Source organism: Heterocephalus glaber, unplaced genomic scaffold (assembly GCF_053883595.1).
Source record: "Heterocephalus glaber isolate CG9 unplaced genomic scaffold, H.glaber_assembly_v1.0 deba00000818, whole genome shotgun sequence".
Lineage (NCBI taxonomy): Eukaryota > Metazoa > Chordata > Mammalia > Rodentia > Bathyergidae > Heterocephalus > Heterocephalus glaber.
The window spans coordinates 17,218,395-17,234,052 of record NW_028258164.1 but is presented as its reverse complement, the minus strand read 5'-3'; the positions used below and the strand labels follow the sequence as shown (position 1 = coordinate 17,234,052).

General features: G+C 57.6%; 1 protein-coding gene and 1 long non-coding RNA gene across 2 annotated transcripts; one reads left to right on the top strand and one right to left on the bottom strand.

The window, feature by feature from the left end:
* Positions 1 to 2,357: 2,357 nt before the first annotated feature.
* Positions 2,358 to 6,723, bottom strand: En2 (engrailed homeobox 2). Its single transcript, XM_004860339.4, has 2 exons — positions 6,063 to 6,723; positions 2,358 to 3,115 (listed from the first exon to the last, which is right to left on the bottom strand). Exons 1-2 carry the CDS (start codon positions 6,721 to 6,723, stop codon positions 2,799 to 2,801), a joined length of 978 nt encoding a protein of 325 aa, XP_004860396.1. The 3' UTR covers positions 2,358 to 2,798.
* A 94-nt stretch (positions 6,724 to 6,817) lies between these two features.
* On the top strand, positions 6,818 to 7,985 carry LOC147828981 (uncharacterized). Its single transcript, XR_015449959.1, has 2 exons — positions 6,818 to 6,953; positions 7,526 to 7,985. It is a non-coding gene; the product is annotated as an uncharacterized LOC147828981 (long non-coding RNA).
* The last annotated feature ends 7,673 nt before the right edge of the window (positions 7,986 to 15,658 follow it).

Sequence of the window (15,658 nt, the reverse complement as noted above, 5' to 3'; positions counted from 1 at the left end):
TATGAGAAGACTGCCTGAGGTCGATGCGCTATTCTTTTTATTAAAATGAGAGAAGCCAACGGAGTGATAGAAGTTGCGCTCGTATTTTTGTTTTGCTTTGCCTCGTTTTGAACCTAAGAGCTGAGAAGTCACAGGTGTGCCGAAGTCGAGGTCTCCATCGGCCTGTGTGACCCTGAGGTGTCTGGGATGACCCCAGCCTGCTCCAGTCGGTGAGCGCCCCCCCCCCGCCCCTCCAGCACCCCAAGGTCGAATCCTGCCCCCAGGCCCCACCTAAGGTCGCAAAGAAAAGGCCTAAAAGGTCGCCCTTGGCAGTAGATGATCCTCAGGGTCTCCAAGGTTCCTTTACTGAGAGAGCTTTTTCTTTCTTCCAGCCTGATCAGGTTTGGAAATACTGCAATGGGCTTTGTGCACCTTGGATGGCGCTCCCTGAGCTCCCCTGACTCTTCTGAATTTTATTTGAAATGCTATACAACAGCTTTTACTTTGAGGAGTAAAAACAACAAAGGTGAAGGAAGATGACACAGAAAAGAGGAGAGTCCCTGGGTCTCAGCTCTCCAGGAGCAGAAGTTCTTCCTCCCTGGAGAGTGCTGCAGTCCAGCGCGCATGAGCAGAGCTGGCAGCCGAGCTCTAGAAGAGACCTGTTGAACTCTTCAAGATCGAAAAATTCAGTCCATGAGCAGCTCTGTATAGTCGAGAACAATTCCTTCTGGTGACAAAATGTGGACATAAATTATTTTGGTGGTTCTGTGCTCACATGCGAGATATTAAAAATGTATTACTTAAAAAAATAAGAATCTACTTCTTGTTACAAGCTTAGGTAGCCTCCCTTCTGGGAGCACAAGGTCAGGAGCCCAAACCTGTGAGAGGGTGGCCCAGGCATCAGCAGGCCTCAGAAACAGGACAACTAGTCATTTCACCTGGACCTCTGATACTTTGTAATAAAGAGGAGTTTCTTTTTATTTATTGTAACTTTCAAAGAAGTTAAACACACAAAAATGCGCATGGGGTGGGGGTGGGGGTTGGAATGTTCACAATTTTGATAACCACAGTTGTAAATAGAAACATTCATTTCTCATAAGATTATAAATATTTGATACTCCAACTGTAAAACGCACGTTTTATAAACTAAACTAAAAAAAAAAGAAGAAATTTGCTTCCTGCTAAAAAGGCCTGTCATTTCATTGAGTTTCCTAAGCAGCAGATGGTTATTCACACACTTTTAAATTACAACGTTTGTTTTTATAGTTTCCTTTTCAAAAAGGTTGACACTGTTATGTACAAAGTGAAACTATTATCGAAGTGAAATAAAGACTTTAAGGCAAAGAGAGAAGTCCGCTGCCGCCCGCAGTGCTCAGCTGGGCCGTGGGCAAATTCCCTGGGCAGCCCAATTCTGGCCTTGATGAACATTTGGACACCTTTTATGGACACTAAACAGAAGACAATGTGGTGTTATATATAATGTGTTTGTTCATATATATATATATATATATATATATATATATATGTACTTGGTGGGGAATATATTGAATATATTTAATTTACACTGTACCACACCTTTGAAAAATAAAATGTACATTTTCTTAAAAAAACAAGAAAAGACAAAAAGTGATAAGAAATAATTTTTTACACTTTTTCTTCTTTCTAGATACCGAAGGGGTCTGAGTTTCTTTGAGAGTCAAGGTAGCCACAAGTTCCAGAACTGTGGCCTGATGCACACCTGGCATGTATGTGCAAAAGCTTAAACAAATATGTACACACATATATTTATCTGAGAAGAACAGCAAAAGTGGCCACTCTAGAAAAAATGAAAAGGGGGAAAAAAAAGAAAAAAGGAAAAGGAAAGGAACATAATGCCAACTCCTTCTGCCCATCCTTTGGCAAAGACCTTGTTGGGTTTCTGGGCCAGCTAGCTGCGGCCTGGAGGAGGAGGGATGCCCCAGTCTTGGGCTACACACCCTAGCCCTTCACTCCAGTGCCTCCACAGGAGAGCTGGCTCTGGCAGGTCATCAGGAACAGGGCACAGCAACACAGACGTGGACAGAAGTACGTAAGGGAAGCATGGACCAGGCCTAGAGGAGGCTGAGGGATGGGACAGCAGGAGGTGAAAGGAGAGGAGAGGGGCTGGGGAGGCTACAGAGCTGGGCCAGAGGGCGGCAAGAGGCCCACTTCCCAAGACAGGCCCTGTTATCACTGAGAGGCGGCTTCCCAGGCTGAGACCAGAACTCAGCCAAGGACCCTTCAAGAGTCCCCTATTGGTGCCAGGGCCTCCGAGCTCCTGAAGGCCCAGGCTCCAGGCTCTGGGTTTGGGACTCTGCTGTCCCATCCAAGCCAACACAAACAAAGTGGCAAAACTCATAGACCAGATAGGAGCTATTTATTCTGTTCACAGTCGTGTGAGATGCAGCAATAAAAATCTTTGGACTTTAGCAAGTTGTTTTAATTTTTTTCTTTTGAAATAATAATAATAACAAATGTCCAATGTCCCATAATGGAGCTTAGGGGATTAAGAAAGATGAGACCCTAAGCAGCCCCTTTTGCAAAACAACAACAACAACAACAAAAAATCATAAAATTAGCATAATCTCCTAAACACAAAAAAAGCAAAAAAATATTTTATAGTCCAATATTTTGGATTTTACAACACCTGTAAGTTCTATATACATAGAATATTGCAGAACCATAGCTAATACACAATATTGTCACGGTTAATGCTGGTATCACCTTTATACACTGGCCCTTTATGATTTTAAATTATTGCATTGTTTGGCCAGCCCACAGGCCTCGCCACCCCTCCTACTCTACTCGCTGTCCGACTTGCCCTCCTTCGCCGTGGTGGAGTGGTTGTACAGGCCCTGGGCCATGAGGTGCACGGCCAGCGTGTTCTTGTTGCCCGTGGCCTTCTTGATCTTGGCGCGCTTGTTCTGGAACCAGATCTTGATCTGGGACTCGTTGAGGCTGAGCTCCTGGGCCAGGCTCTGGCGCCGCTGCTCCGTCAGGTACCTGTTGGTCTGGAACTCCGCTTTCAGCCTCTGCAGCTGTTCGGCGGTGAAGGCTGTGCGAGGCCGCTTGTCCTCTTTGTTGGGGTTCTTCTTCTTTGGTTTTCGGGACCTGGGACCTGGCGGGGAGGAGGATGGGAGAGGACAGGTTACCAACTGCTGCTGCAAGGCACCTCCTTCCCAGCAGCAGTTACCAGTCCCTGCCTCCAGCAAGAAGGTCGCAGAGACTGCGACAGAAGGAACCAGCACTCAGCCACGGAGGGCTGGATGGCAGGATGACCGAAGCTGCCCCCTCCTCGTGCCTCCATGTGAAAACACAGGGCAGGCTGGGCAGGAAGGCCATGGGGACCAGAGGGCTCTACATAAACGCAAATCTCCACGAGGAGAGGGGAGAAAACTTTCTGGCCTATTTGGCTTTTTTCTTTTCTGTTTCTCCCTTCTGTTCTCTCTCTTCTCTTTCTCTCTTTCTCTCTCTCTCTGGAATTCTGTGTACGGTAGGGGCTGGGAGAGAGCTAAAGGGGTCAAATTGGATAAGGGGGAAGCAGTCAGGCAATTAGGAGGAGCCTTGGTTCCCAGAGGGCCCCCAGGGAGCACCCCATAGGGTGCCAAGAACAGGAGGGTTCCGGGAACTGGATGGCCCCACAGGGTCTGGACAGCCCAGCCCCTACACGCCTCCAGCTGCCCCAAGGACCCAAGTTCATTGTCCCCTTGAAGAATAGGTTACAGCAGAACTACCCTTCCTGGTAGGGAAGCTGAGCCCTGGGCAGCTCCCCTGCACCCACCAGTCCTCTGTCCAGGAGGGGCCTGGGCCTTGCACGGTTGCTGACCACAGGGCCCTGTCCACGCCTCACCTCCCCAGGCCGAAGGCAGTCCAGCTGACCTTGGGCAGGTCCACACTTCGGACTCCACCCCTTCCTTGCCCAGAAGGTGCCTCGCTGACCCTGAATTTGGCCATGGTGGTGGGTATCTTAAGGTCTCGGGCCGGACACAGAAAACAGTAAGAGTGACAAGGGCAGAGAGAAAGAGCTAAGGCGGTGAGGTGAGGTGAGGTGAGGTGCAGGACCAACTCCCAACTCCGGGGCGCTGGCCGCCGAGGCTTCCTCTGGTCCTCTTTCGCTGGAAGCAGAAGAGGCTAAGACGCCGGCCGGAGAGCGCAGGCCCTGGGCCAACCGGCTAAGTGCGGGCAGCTGGGGTGCAGCCCACCCAGGCCACGAGGGTGGCCAGACGGCCAGCGCGCTCAGCGAGGGGGCAGGCCGCAGGCCAAGGGCAGCGTGGAAGGCTCCCCAAGGCTAGCTCTGCTGCGTTCCGTGGCCGATAACCGGGCAGCGGGGCTGGAGGCACGAGGGAGGCATGAGGAGAGCGTCAGGGGCAGCTCGGCCCCAACGCTTCCTCCCTTAGTTGTAAGGCGCACCCACGTTCACGCCCACGCACCACACTGCCGCGCTGGGGCGCGCACCACCTCCTGGGACTGGCCTTGCTGGGGTGGGGGGTGTGGTTCAGCCGGCAGGGACCCATGAAAGGACAGGAGATGGAAGTGGAGCCGCGGGAGAGGCCCACGCGCCAGCACTTGGTCGACCCGACCGCGGACCGCGGCCTGAGCTCGGCGAGGCTCTCGGCTCCGGCTCTGGGTCTCCACTGCCGCCCACCCCACAAGCGATCTCCCTGCCCTCAACTCCTCTGTCCTGGTTCCTGTTCATGAACACACTAACCAGCTTCAAAAAGACGCTATTTTATGGAAAAAGAATCATCATTTCGGACACAGACCCAAACCTCCGCGAAAACCCTCTCTGTCCCTTTCTTCCTAAGTGTCCAGGGACAGAAACGTTACTTACGCGGTGTAGGAGTGTTTAAACCCAGCAGGGACCGCGACTCGGCCAGACCCGGTCAAGCAGCAGGGCTCCCCGAGCCTGGGCCACTGGACTCCGAGCGAGCCGAGCGGGAGAGAGCGCGGGGCAGTCTGACGCCTACAAAGCCCAGCGCGGCTCCGGCCAGCGCCTTGTGAGCCTATATGTTAATTAAATATTAACAAAGGAGGAAGCTGAGAACAATGGCACAAATTTCAGGTCTAGCTGGAGAAATTTGGATTTCACCAGAAATGCACCCAGAGCCACATTTCTTTGGGAAAGCAGCCCCGGGGTTGCCTTGGTCCTGCTGTGATGTGGATCAAGGACCCAGCAAATTAGTTGAGGGTTGGGGGACAGAGGAGGTCCCCTGCCAGCTTGGGGACCAACAGAGCTCACTCCTAATGGCGCTTGCCAGCCGCAGACCCTCGCCTAGTGCAGGTGATGATGTCTACAAGGTCATGGTGGACTTAACTCCGTAAAATCATTGACGGATTTTTTTTAAAAAACACCCAGAGCCTCGCACCCTGCCTCTGAAAGCTGCCCCTTCCCCTCCCTCGGCACCCTTGGAAAGGACCTTTCTATCTGGGGAACTCCTGTCCCACGACAATTGTGACCTTTTACAGACTGTGTGCAGCTTCGGCAAATAAAGTCGGCAAAGGGTGCGGGCCCTCTGTTTCATCCTCCCCTCTGCAGTCCCCTCCCCAAGCCTAGGCCTAAGGGAGGAGGGGTCCGGAAAAACAGGCCTTTCTCCTCTTTCTTAGACCACATCTTGGGTAAGCAGGTCCTGGGACTCTGGGCCTGGGGGTGCACCCCAATCTGGTCTGAGCTGGAAAATGGGGAAGGAGTTCAGTGTGCCTTTCTGGGCCTGTTTTCTAGCCACTTCTGTTCTTGCCAAATAAACTACTGTCAGGAGAGGGGGGTGGGTAAGAAGTTTGGGGGGAGGAGATAGGAAAATATGTAAGAATATGAGACTATGAATTTGGCTTCTGCGGTCCCAAGGGAATCTGTGCCTTTTCCCAATCCGCCCTGCCCTGTGCCGCCTGCCACTACCCCTGCCAGTGTCAGCTGCCCATGGTAGTGTCGCTGCATATGTGCCGAGTGTACGTCTTTGTGTGTGTTTGTGGAGGAGGACGCGTGCCATCTTTTTCCTCCCCACCAGTCCCCCAACAGTGCCACTCCCAGCCCCCCGAACCTCCCGGGCTGCCGGGTTCTCCGGGCTCACCTGAAGAAGGCCGGTCTGAGTAGCGCGTGCAGTAGACCCAGGCCGGCCAGAGCATGGGCTGCGCGCCCAGGGTGGCGCTGGCCTGCGAGCTGTCCGAGTCCGAGCTCACAGACAGGTCGCCGCCGCCCAAGCCGCGGGCCTTGAGTGCCCCGTCCAGGGGGCCCCCGGGGTCGCTGCCTTTCTTGGCACCACTGTGCAGCGAAAGCGTCTTGGAGCCACCTTCCCCGTCGCCCGGAGAGTCACCGCCGCCGGCGGGTAATGGCCCTCCCGCACCGGGCGCGCACGGCGGGTTTTGCCTGGCCTCCCTGGAGCCCGGCCCCAGAAGCTGCTCAGCGCCGCCCGCGCCTCCTCCCTCGGCTCCGCCCGCGCCGCCTTCGCCGCCAGCCGCGCAGCCTCGTCCTCCGCCGGCGCCCGCGCAGCACGTCCCTGCGTCCTTCCGCCGACCGAACTCGGGCCGCAGGATGTTGTCGATGAAGAAGTTGGTGATTCGGTGAGGGTGCTGGTGGTTGCCCGGCGCCTGCAGGACAGCAGGCAGCATCAACGCGCGTCGGCGGCCGGTGTCTGAGTCGCTGGGGCTGCCGCCGCCGGGGCTGGAGTCCGGCTGCCGCTGTCCCTCTGTCGCCGCTGCCGCTTCGCTGGGCTTGGGGTCATTCTCCTCCATGATTCACAGCGAATCCCGAACGGGTTCTCCGGAGACCCCCCCCCCAAAGCCCCCGATCCTCCACCGCACCGAGTCCTGCGAGGGCGCGCGCGGCGGCCGCGGCCAGGGCTGGAGTCCTGAGAGTCACCGGCCGCTGCGCTCGGAGCGGAGCCACGTTCGAATCCTCGAGTTGGGTTAGAAAACGCCCAGCCCCCGTGCGGCTCGACAGGACGCCGGGAGATTCAAAACAGGCAGGTCCTCGTCTTAGCGACGCGCTCGGCTCCAGACAGTCACCACCGTGCCGTCCCGGGCGGGCTCCGCGCTCCTCTTCGCGTCTGGCAGCCGCCTCGGCCGCCCCGGGCTGGGGCTGCGAGCATGCAGGCAGCGCGCTCCCCGCGCTCACGCCCGCCCGGGCCCGCTCCGGCCGCCGCCGCCCGGCCGTCCCCGCTCGCGCGCCCCGGCCGGCCCTCGAGGGTGCGGGGCGCGAGCGCTCAGCGCGTACATGGAGGCCCGCGGGCCCGCGCTGTGCTCTGCCGCACTCGGGGCCCCCCGCGCTCGGCCGCCGCCCCACTGAGGGCCGGGGCGCCCCTTGGGCGAGTGGCTGCGCCCCCGCCGAGCCCCGCCGAGCCCCGCGGCTCCGGGCGCATGGGTGGGGGCGGAGCGCGGGCCGGGCCGGGCCGGGCCGGGCGCGCTGGGCCTCCCGCGCTCCCTCGCCGTCCGCGCGCTCTCACCGCCTCGGCCTCCGCGCGGTCGGGAAATTTTCAGGCCACTTAGCGCAACCTGAGACACTTTCACTCTGGATTTTTGTTCTTATTTTTAATAGAGCCACCTCGAGTGACGTCGCGGACCGGTCTCCTGGACACGTGCCTCGGGCCAATGGCCGCTGCGCCGCGCGCCCACGTGACGCGCCGGCGGCCGCTGGGTGACAGGAGCCACCCGCCGCCCCTCCCCCGCCGCCGCCGCCCCTCCCCCCCTTAAAGTGGCCGCGCTCCCGGCTCCGAGCGGGAGCTCTCCACCCGGCGAGCCTCTGACCCAATCCTCTGCGCTTGCCGTGTCTGCTCGGCTTAGGGATCCGAAGAACCCTGCGGCAGCCCTGCCAGGTCACCCTGGTGCGCCTACGTGGACGAGAGCTGCAAGACCGCTATTTTTAACATTTCCATATTGTTTACCGTGGGGAGAAATCCCACAATTCCTTGCACAAATGCATAAATAATATTAAATGAGCTGCCGAAATACAAAGGGACTTTTGTAGTCCCCTTTCCTTGGCGGTGGAGAGGAAAATTGTCACTTACATTTGACTTTGGTTACCCGGCGGCGTCCTGTCTCGCACGCAGAGCGGATGCGCAGGACACTCCTCCTGCAGGCACTTATGCTAGGTGTGCGCGCGTGTGCGTGTGCAGGGAGGCGCGTGCACCCGAGAGGATGCCACCTCGGACGCGGAGCTTCGGGAAACAGGCGCAGATCCAAAGCAGCGCGGGGATGCAGTTTTGGGAGCCCTTTTCGGAAGGAGAAATTAAGGAAAACGGGGGTGAGGGTAACTAAATCTGTTTTGGAAAGGAGAGCAGGGCTGATTTTTCAACCAAATGTGCAAAACCGTTGGGATGAAAATACCCCGTAGAGGCGTTATCCCGCAATTCGGCCCAGTCTCCTGACCCCCACCCCGTAACTACCCTAATCCAGAAGCTGCCGGGCTGCTCATCTCAGTGGAACCTTGAAATCATTTAAACTAGTTTTGTAGGCAAGCCAGGTTGATTAGAAAGCAGCACGTCCTGCTTACAGGGTGGGGGCCCATTCGTTTCCCCCTCTCTCTTTTCTTTACCCCCTTCCGAACTCCGGGCCATAGCTGCTGTCAGAATGTCCAGTTCCCTCTTCCGCCTGCGTACCAGCTCCTTCCCTTTTGCTCACCTCTCTGCACCCAGTGCCCTTGCACCCCAAGCTTGCCCCTCCACCCTTTAAACCCCATTTTATGGAAATGTGTGAACTCCGAGGATCAGCCAGGACTGTAGCTCTGAGTCAAAGGAGTGCTGGTGCCATGCAAGCATCCTTGGTGCAGAGACTGCCTGGCAGAAGGAGCCCCCAGCCCACTCCATCTGGTCCCCCAGGCTGCTGGGGGTGCCCTGCCCCAAGGCCCACTCAGCTGAGTTCCAGTCTCAGGCAGCCAGCAGGGAGCTGCTAGGCTCAGAGTCTGAGCCCAGGGCCAGGGTCTGGGACCAGCGCCACCGCAGCAAGACCTGCAGGGCCATCTCCTCTCCAGGCTTTCGGGGGTGGCCCAGCCTGTTTCCACACTTGTTGCCTGTCCTCACTCTGCACAGGCTCTGTCCACACAGCTGGCTCCAGTGTGCTGGCAGCAGTGGGTGAGAAGCTACAGTTCCCAAAGTGCTGTTCCGGGAGAAGTTAACTGGAGTACGTGGGAGCAGGGGTGCTGGGCTTAGTCCTCAGCACTGAACGTGGCCTGTGATCTGGGTGTGGGGAAGCACTGGAGATACACAGGGGTCCTGAGTCTGAGCAGGGTGGGGAAGCTCCCAGTCACTCCTGGTCCCCTCCCTTCTTCCTCCCACCACTCATCCACAGGAGGTGTCTTCACTCTATTTTTTTTTTTTTTGCTAGGCACATACTTGGTGGGGATCCTCCCTGGGTCTCAAATAAGCACCCCAAAGTCCACTTGCCTATAGGAAAATGGAACTGCTGAGGGAACATCTTGTAAACACTGGCTTAGAGTTTTGGGGGGAAATTGCTTACAACTCTGGGGACCCTCGTCACCATAGCCCAGGAAGGATGGCCCAGTCTCTTTCTGTCTCCTGAGTGTGGAGAGGCAGAGGGTGGACCCAAGGGTGTGAGCTCCCTGCACAGCCACCCAGTGAAAACTAATTAGGTCCTGTGTGCTGACAAGGATTCTCTAACTTCTCGAGACCCTTGGCCTCGGACTTCCTGAGCCTCAGGTACCCAGAGCCAGACCCCACCCCAGGGCTGCAACCTGCACTCCTACTAGCAGCTGTCTGCAGGCAGACTGGCCTGTGTGTGGGCCTCCATCTTGCTGGGTGTTTGCACTGTCAGGCTGTGTGACAGGAAGAAGGGGAGCTCCTAAGTTGCTCCAAAAAGAGGTGTGGAAGGTGGAGGGGAAAGGGGAAGGAACAGGGAAGGAGGAGAGAAATAGAGGAAAACGTAGGGCCACCCAAAGGGGACCCAGAAACGAAAATACCTCTGAGGAAGAAGAGTGGCTCTCAAGGGTGGGCACCCTCTACTGCTTCTTGGCCTTTTGGCTAAGATCAAGTGAAGGGTGGGCACCCTCAAGAGGGCCCAGGAGGAGGGTGGGCTAAGCTCGGACAAAGCTGCAGAAAGTTACACTGCCCCGAGCGAGGCTGGGGAGTCCCAGTTAAGGAAGCGCCTCGTGGAGGCCCTGGTTCGCCTCTGCCCCATCTGGACAAAGCCTGCCTGGGCTTTCTGGGGCACACGGAAGGCGGTGGTCAGCGTCTCTCGTCAGCCTGGTGGTGGAATCTGGATATCACCCTGGCTGCTGCTTGGCCCGCGGCTCCGCCCTGGCAACCCGCACGCACGCCTAGGCTTCTCGAGCCCGCGTGGCCAGAGCCTGGGGCTCCTCAGAGCCCGCAGCCACCGGAAGCTGGCTTCTCTCCCAGCATATCCGGAGGCCCTGGGCCTGGGTCCCCGTTTCCCTTCCACTTTCGCGGGGACCAAGAGGTGCTCGAGAAGCACCCGCTTACACAGAACTGTCCTCCATGTTCCCGAGGCCGGCTGCACAAAGGGGCCCTGGAGGGCACAAAGGGGACCACTGGCGTCCACTCCGGAGGGAGGACTACACTGTACCGGCGCTCCTGCTGCGCATGGACCCGGGCAGCGCGACTGCGGTGGCCAAAGCGCTCCTAGAGACGCTGGGTGCCCATGCCCGATCCAGCCTCCCACGTTTTCTTGAAACGAAGCCAGAGGAGGGTGATGGTCCCGGGCCTTGTGTGTACTGTTGTGCGCTCCCCTCGCTTCTCTAGGTGGACTTGGGGACAGAAGGAAATAACGAAAGCGACGTGAGACAGGATTTTGCTCAGACTCTCGCTGGGGAGCGACGCCCGACAGTTTCAGAGAGCGAAATCGCGACCCCCGCGAAATCGAGCTGCTGCGCAGCCCCGCTCCAGGGTCTTGAGCCAAGCCGCACACACATGGCCTGTGCCTCCTTCCCGGCTGAGAGCCGTGGTCGGCCGGCGCCGGGCACGCAGACAAAGACCAAAAGGAAGGGGAGCGGGCGCGTGGGTGTGGGCGGGCAGCGGGCACTGAGGTTGCCCTCTTCGCTTACCTTCGAGCCAGGCAGAGAGGCTGGGGTCAGGAACCACTGCTAAGAGAATAACCCCAGAAGGAAGGGGTTAAACACAGCTCCGCAGGACTGGAAGAGGTCTGGAGGCCTGTGGGTCTGGGGGTACACACACTCATATGCACCAGGCTCTTGGCCACGTCCTCCTGCAGGGCTGGTCGGTGGGCTGGTGCCCGTGGAGGCCGGGCTGGGGAGGGTGGCATGTATTCATGCCAGGTTGGCTCTCCGCCGCTAGCGATAGCGGGAGAAGCGCCTGTGTCCAGCCGAAGCTCGTGGATATGGGGGCCGTGGTAACTGCTGGCTATGCCCTCCTCTCTGGACCTCAGGGACAGATGCTGGTCTTGAGCTTAGTTCCAGAACCTGCCTGGGAGGACCAGGATATCCCGGTGAGCAAGTATCTGGCAGAAAGCACCCCTGACCTGGATTCTCCTGCCGCTTAGGAGCAAAGGTGGAGGGGTGGATGTGCTTGCGCCAGTAAACTCCACTCCTAAGTCCTCTGTAGGCCCATCCACCTCGGGTGGCATTCTCCAGGGCCAGCCTCACAGCCCACTCCCCCCACTGTCTTCATCCTGGTAAAATCTGGACCCCTTGGGAAGCTGGGCTCATTTCCCCTGGAAGGTGATGCTGCATCTTTACCAAACTGACCTACCCTCTGCTTTAGTGTTGGGGTTCCTGAGGAGGGATCAAGGTTGGGAGTATAGGCTGCACCTTGATCTAACACCTCAACTGTAAGGGAAATGCCTCCCCTTCAACATCAGCCACCCAGAAGAAAGTGGCAAATTCCAAATGATCTAGAGTCAAATAAGGAAACTTAGTTTGCAGAGAGACTTGAAGACTGGCCCCTAATGCTCCAGGTGGTTAAGCTCAACAAAACAGGAAGGAAACATCTAAGTGGGTAGTGAGTTCTGAAAAAATTAGCACCCTCTCCCATCTTAAAATCGTTTATAGACAGGAGGAATCCTGGAGTCTACTCACTGCCTTTCCTTTGACCTTTGGAAGGAAAACAAGATGTTCAAAAGAAGCCCCTGAAACGCCGCTTTTCTCACAGAGCATGAGGGCTCTTCTCTCCCCTTTCTGTCCCTAAAGGCCACAGGTGTCACAGAGAGGCAAGTGTGGCCCAAATACAAACATGCTGGCTTGTGGCATTTTTGGAAACACGATCTACGTAGTGGTTGGACAGGTCTAGGATTTTAGGCAAGTACAGGTTTCACTCAAACCATTTGGATCCACCCGGACAAACTACCCACAGTCAGCTGGATGAGAACTCATTAGGATAGAGTTAGTGTATGGAAGACAAAATCAAAACAATCTTTTTGTCCCTAAATATCAACAGCAACTAAACAGTGCTCAAGTAGGAAAATTGTACGCATAGAACTACATACTGGGTAACTTGGAGATCGATTTTTTAAATGTGTGTTTAAGTTAAAATAACAGAATTGATTTTGCTTTTCTTTTTAAATCACTCTTCTTATATTAAACGGATAAAGGCATATTGTTTTATGTAAAAAGGTGAGTAAATTTTGAATTAAATTCAAACATTCCCTACCCTTGATTAAATTATTGAACAGTTCCTCTGAGTTGGAAAAGGTTGGCTGTGTCTGGAGCAGGAGGTCTAATTGGTGTGCAGTCTTGCTTGTGTGGTAGGAGCTGGGGGATCCTGCACCCCGTCAATCCCAGTGCTAACTGCAAAAGCACACTGGAGTGAAGCGTGGCGACCTTTCACAAGCACAAAGGCTCGGTAATGACCTTCGTGGATGCACTCTTGGATGGGATCTGGTGTCACACCACATAGTGGACACCTGTCCTTAGTGCTTACCAAGGCCTGGCACCTTTCCCTTGGTAACTGCCCCCTCTCACTGCCACCCCGGATGGGAGCCCTTGGGTCCCTCTCACCCCAGCCAGCACTCCTGGCTCCACTGAAGGAAAAGCCCAACAAAGCAAGATTTTAAGCTATCTCTCCTACCTCTCCCAAGAACACTCTCGTTCTCTGCAGGAAAGCCCCCTGGGTAGGTTGTTGCATTCCAGGGTTTCAAGGTGTCATGTGCGTCACATCAGTTAATCCCCTAAGACACAACAGCTTCGATGACCATGGCAAAGTTCAGGAACTCTGCACCATTTGGAGCATTAGCACAGGGAGGAGAAAGAAACAGGATCCGAGCAAGGATTTCCCACATGTGCAGCTTAAATGCTCTGAAATTCCTCGGGATTTACACCTTCCCGGCTACTAGGAGGGAGGAACGGGAGCCGTTCTAATTAGTGTGCACAGCCTGGGCTGAGTCTGGCCTGGCCTCAGATTACGGATGTTGGGGGCCTGCGCCTGGGGGGAAGGGGACTCTGGGCGCCCTCGGCCTGGCCAGAAAGTTTGGTCCCAAAGCGAGGCAGCACCGTCCCAAGGGCAAAGCTCTTGTCCCTACACCCAGGACACAACTGGGAGACACACGGGGTTTCTGTCTCCTGGGCAGACCCAAATTGAGCTGTGCCCGTGCAGAGCTGCCGAGCGCTCAGGTTTCAACGCGGAGCGTGCACCGCGCTGGCTGCGCTGGAGACCTCGCTCTGGGCCTCTCCGCCCGCGGGGCCAGGATGGATCGGGGTCCAGATGCCCCAGGAAACACTTCTGCCCGGTCTGAGGCTGGGAGAATGCAGGATTGTGGCCCTGTGCCCGGATGAGAACCTGCTTCCGGCGTGACCACAGCTCCTGCAAACGCAGAGCCCGGCGGAGAGAGGCGGCGCGCTGCGCGCCAAACGGAGAAGCCGAGCTCCCTCTCCCGGCCCCGCGCCTCGCGGACGGCTCCGGAGGGGGCGGGGATGCTCTCGGGACCCGCCCAGGTTTCCCCCGAGTCTTGGAGGGGCCAGGCTCGTCCCCAGGGCACTGCCGCCGCAATCCTTGTCTGCTCTGGCCTCTCTCCCATCACCCAGAAATGGCCCGGCAGTGTCGGGGGCCTGAGTCCGGGCTCTGGGTGTGTCAAGAGGGGAGCAGGACCAGGGGGCCCCGAGGTCCGGGCTGAGGTGGAGAGCCCCACGCTGGGTTTCCGGGGACCGCGTCCCTCGGCGCCGCCGAAGGTGTGCGCGGTGAGGGGGACTGCATCTGCTCGGGGCACTCAGGCCTTCCCAGGGTCAGCAGCCTCTGCTAGGAGCGGCCCCTCTGTCCTCTCGAACTCTGTTCCCCACTCCTGGCTGCTGGAGTTGGTTTCCGACCCCTCTTCCGAGGCGCTCACAGCTCTCGACTCCCAGACGCAACCTTCCACAGCGAGTTCTCTGCAGGGGTTGAGGAAATCGGGTCCTCGTCTCTAGGTCTCCCTCCCAGCGCCATCTGAGCAAGAGCGAAGCCTAGGGCAGCAGTTTTAGGGGTGATCCCTTCTGACTTGCCTTGTGCCTGGGGTTGCCCTGAGAGGGTGGGTGGACATCTACACTCGCGCATTTGGAGAAGCGCCAGACCCCGGGGGATGAACCACGGCCGTGCCCCCGCTGTCTCGGGGGGGGGGGGGGGACGTCTCCATCGCTGTCACCGCTCTGGCAGGGAAGCAGAGCCAGGCTTGGAAATTTTTCCTCCTCTGCGGCGAAGGCCCGGTCACCCCACCCCCACCCACCCCCTTCCCTGGCGGGGAGCGGCCGGAGGAGCAGAAACCCCCACCCCCCGCTCCCAGCACCCCGGGCACACAGGAGCCTCCGGCGCGGATTTGTGAATGAAGCTCCAGCTTCTCAGCTCACAGATCAGAGGCTGTGATCGCCCCACCGACGTGGTCCAATGAGCGGCTGCAATGAGCGCTTAGCGACCGAGCGGGCGACCGGAGAGGGGCCCAAGCTCTGCAGCAACTTCAAAGCGGGCGTCCGGGCAGGGACCGCTGGGCGCTCCCGGGCACGAGGAAGCGTCCGCACCTCCGCGCACCGGGAAGCGCAAAGGCGGTCGGAACCCAGCGCCACGACTCCCGCTCCGCTGTCCTGCGCCCTCCCCTCCTCCGTCCTGGGGACTCTCCCCTCCGCGTGACCCTGGGGACAACTACAGCCCGAGACCTAATCCGGTTTCTTCCCAGCGAGGGGCTTCACGCCGCCTGGCCACTCCCATCTCGCCAGCTCCCCTCCTTTTACAATTAAAATCTTTGATTCCTCCGTGCTGGGGGAGGACGAGGGCGGGTCGGACACCCACGGGCTCCCAGGGGGCAGACACCGCCTCTCCGCCGTCCCCCCGGCAGATGCCCTGGGTCCCGTCTTCAGAGAGGAATCGATCCGCAAATATCGACTCGACTCGGGGCTGGGCAGGTGCTGGCGGCATCTCCCAGCTCCGCTCGCACCTGCAAGGGATTTTTTTCTCAGGGTTTCCTAAGCTCCCCCAACCCCTCGTTTTAAGTGTGGGCGCTGTTTGCTCAGAGGACTTTGGAGAGAGAGGAGGGGAGAGGAGGAGCTCCGGTGGGGGCAGGGTGGAGGCGAGGTCAGAGGTTAGGGGGTTAGGGCTGGGCTCGGTGACCCTTCGCATCCTTAGAGGCCCCAGAGGAAGTCTCTGTAGCAAAGAATCCGGGCATCTTGTCAAAAACCAGCGTCTGGAAAAAGCGCGTGCGTCCAGTGAAGAGGCGGGGAGAATCTTAGGCAGAAGGGGGCAGATGGGGATTCAGGGCCTAAGAGGGAAGGCTGGACAGGGCACACCGA

Coding starts and splice junctions, on each gene's coding strand:
- En2 (XM_004860339.4), bottom strand. CDS start 6,723: ATGGAGGAGAATGACCCCAAGCCCAGCGAAGCGGCAGCGGCGACAGAG. Junction 3,116..6,062: donor CTCAGACCGGCCTTCTTCAG/GTGAGCCCGGAG, acceptor CCTCCCCGCCAG/GTCCCAGGTCCCGAAAACCA.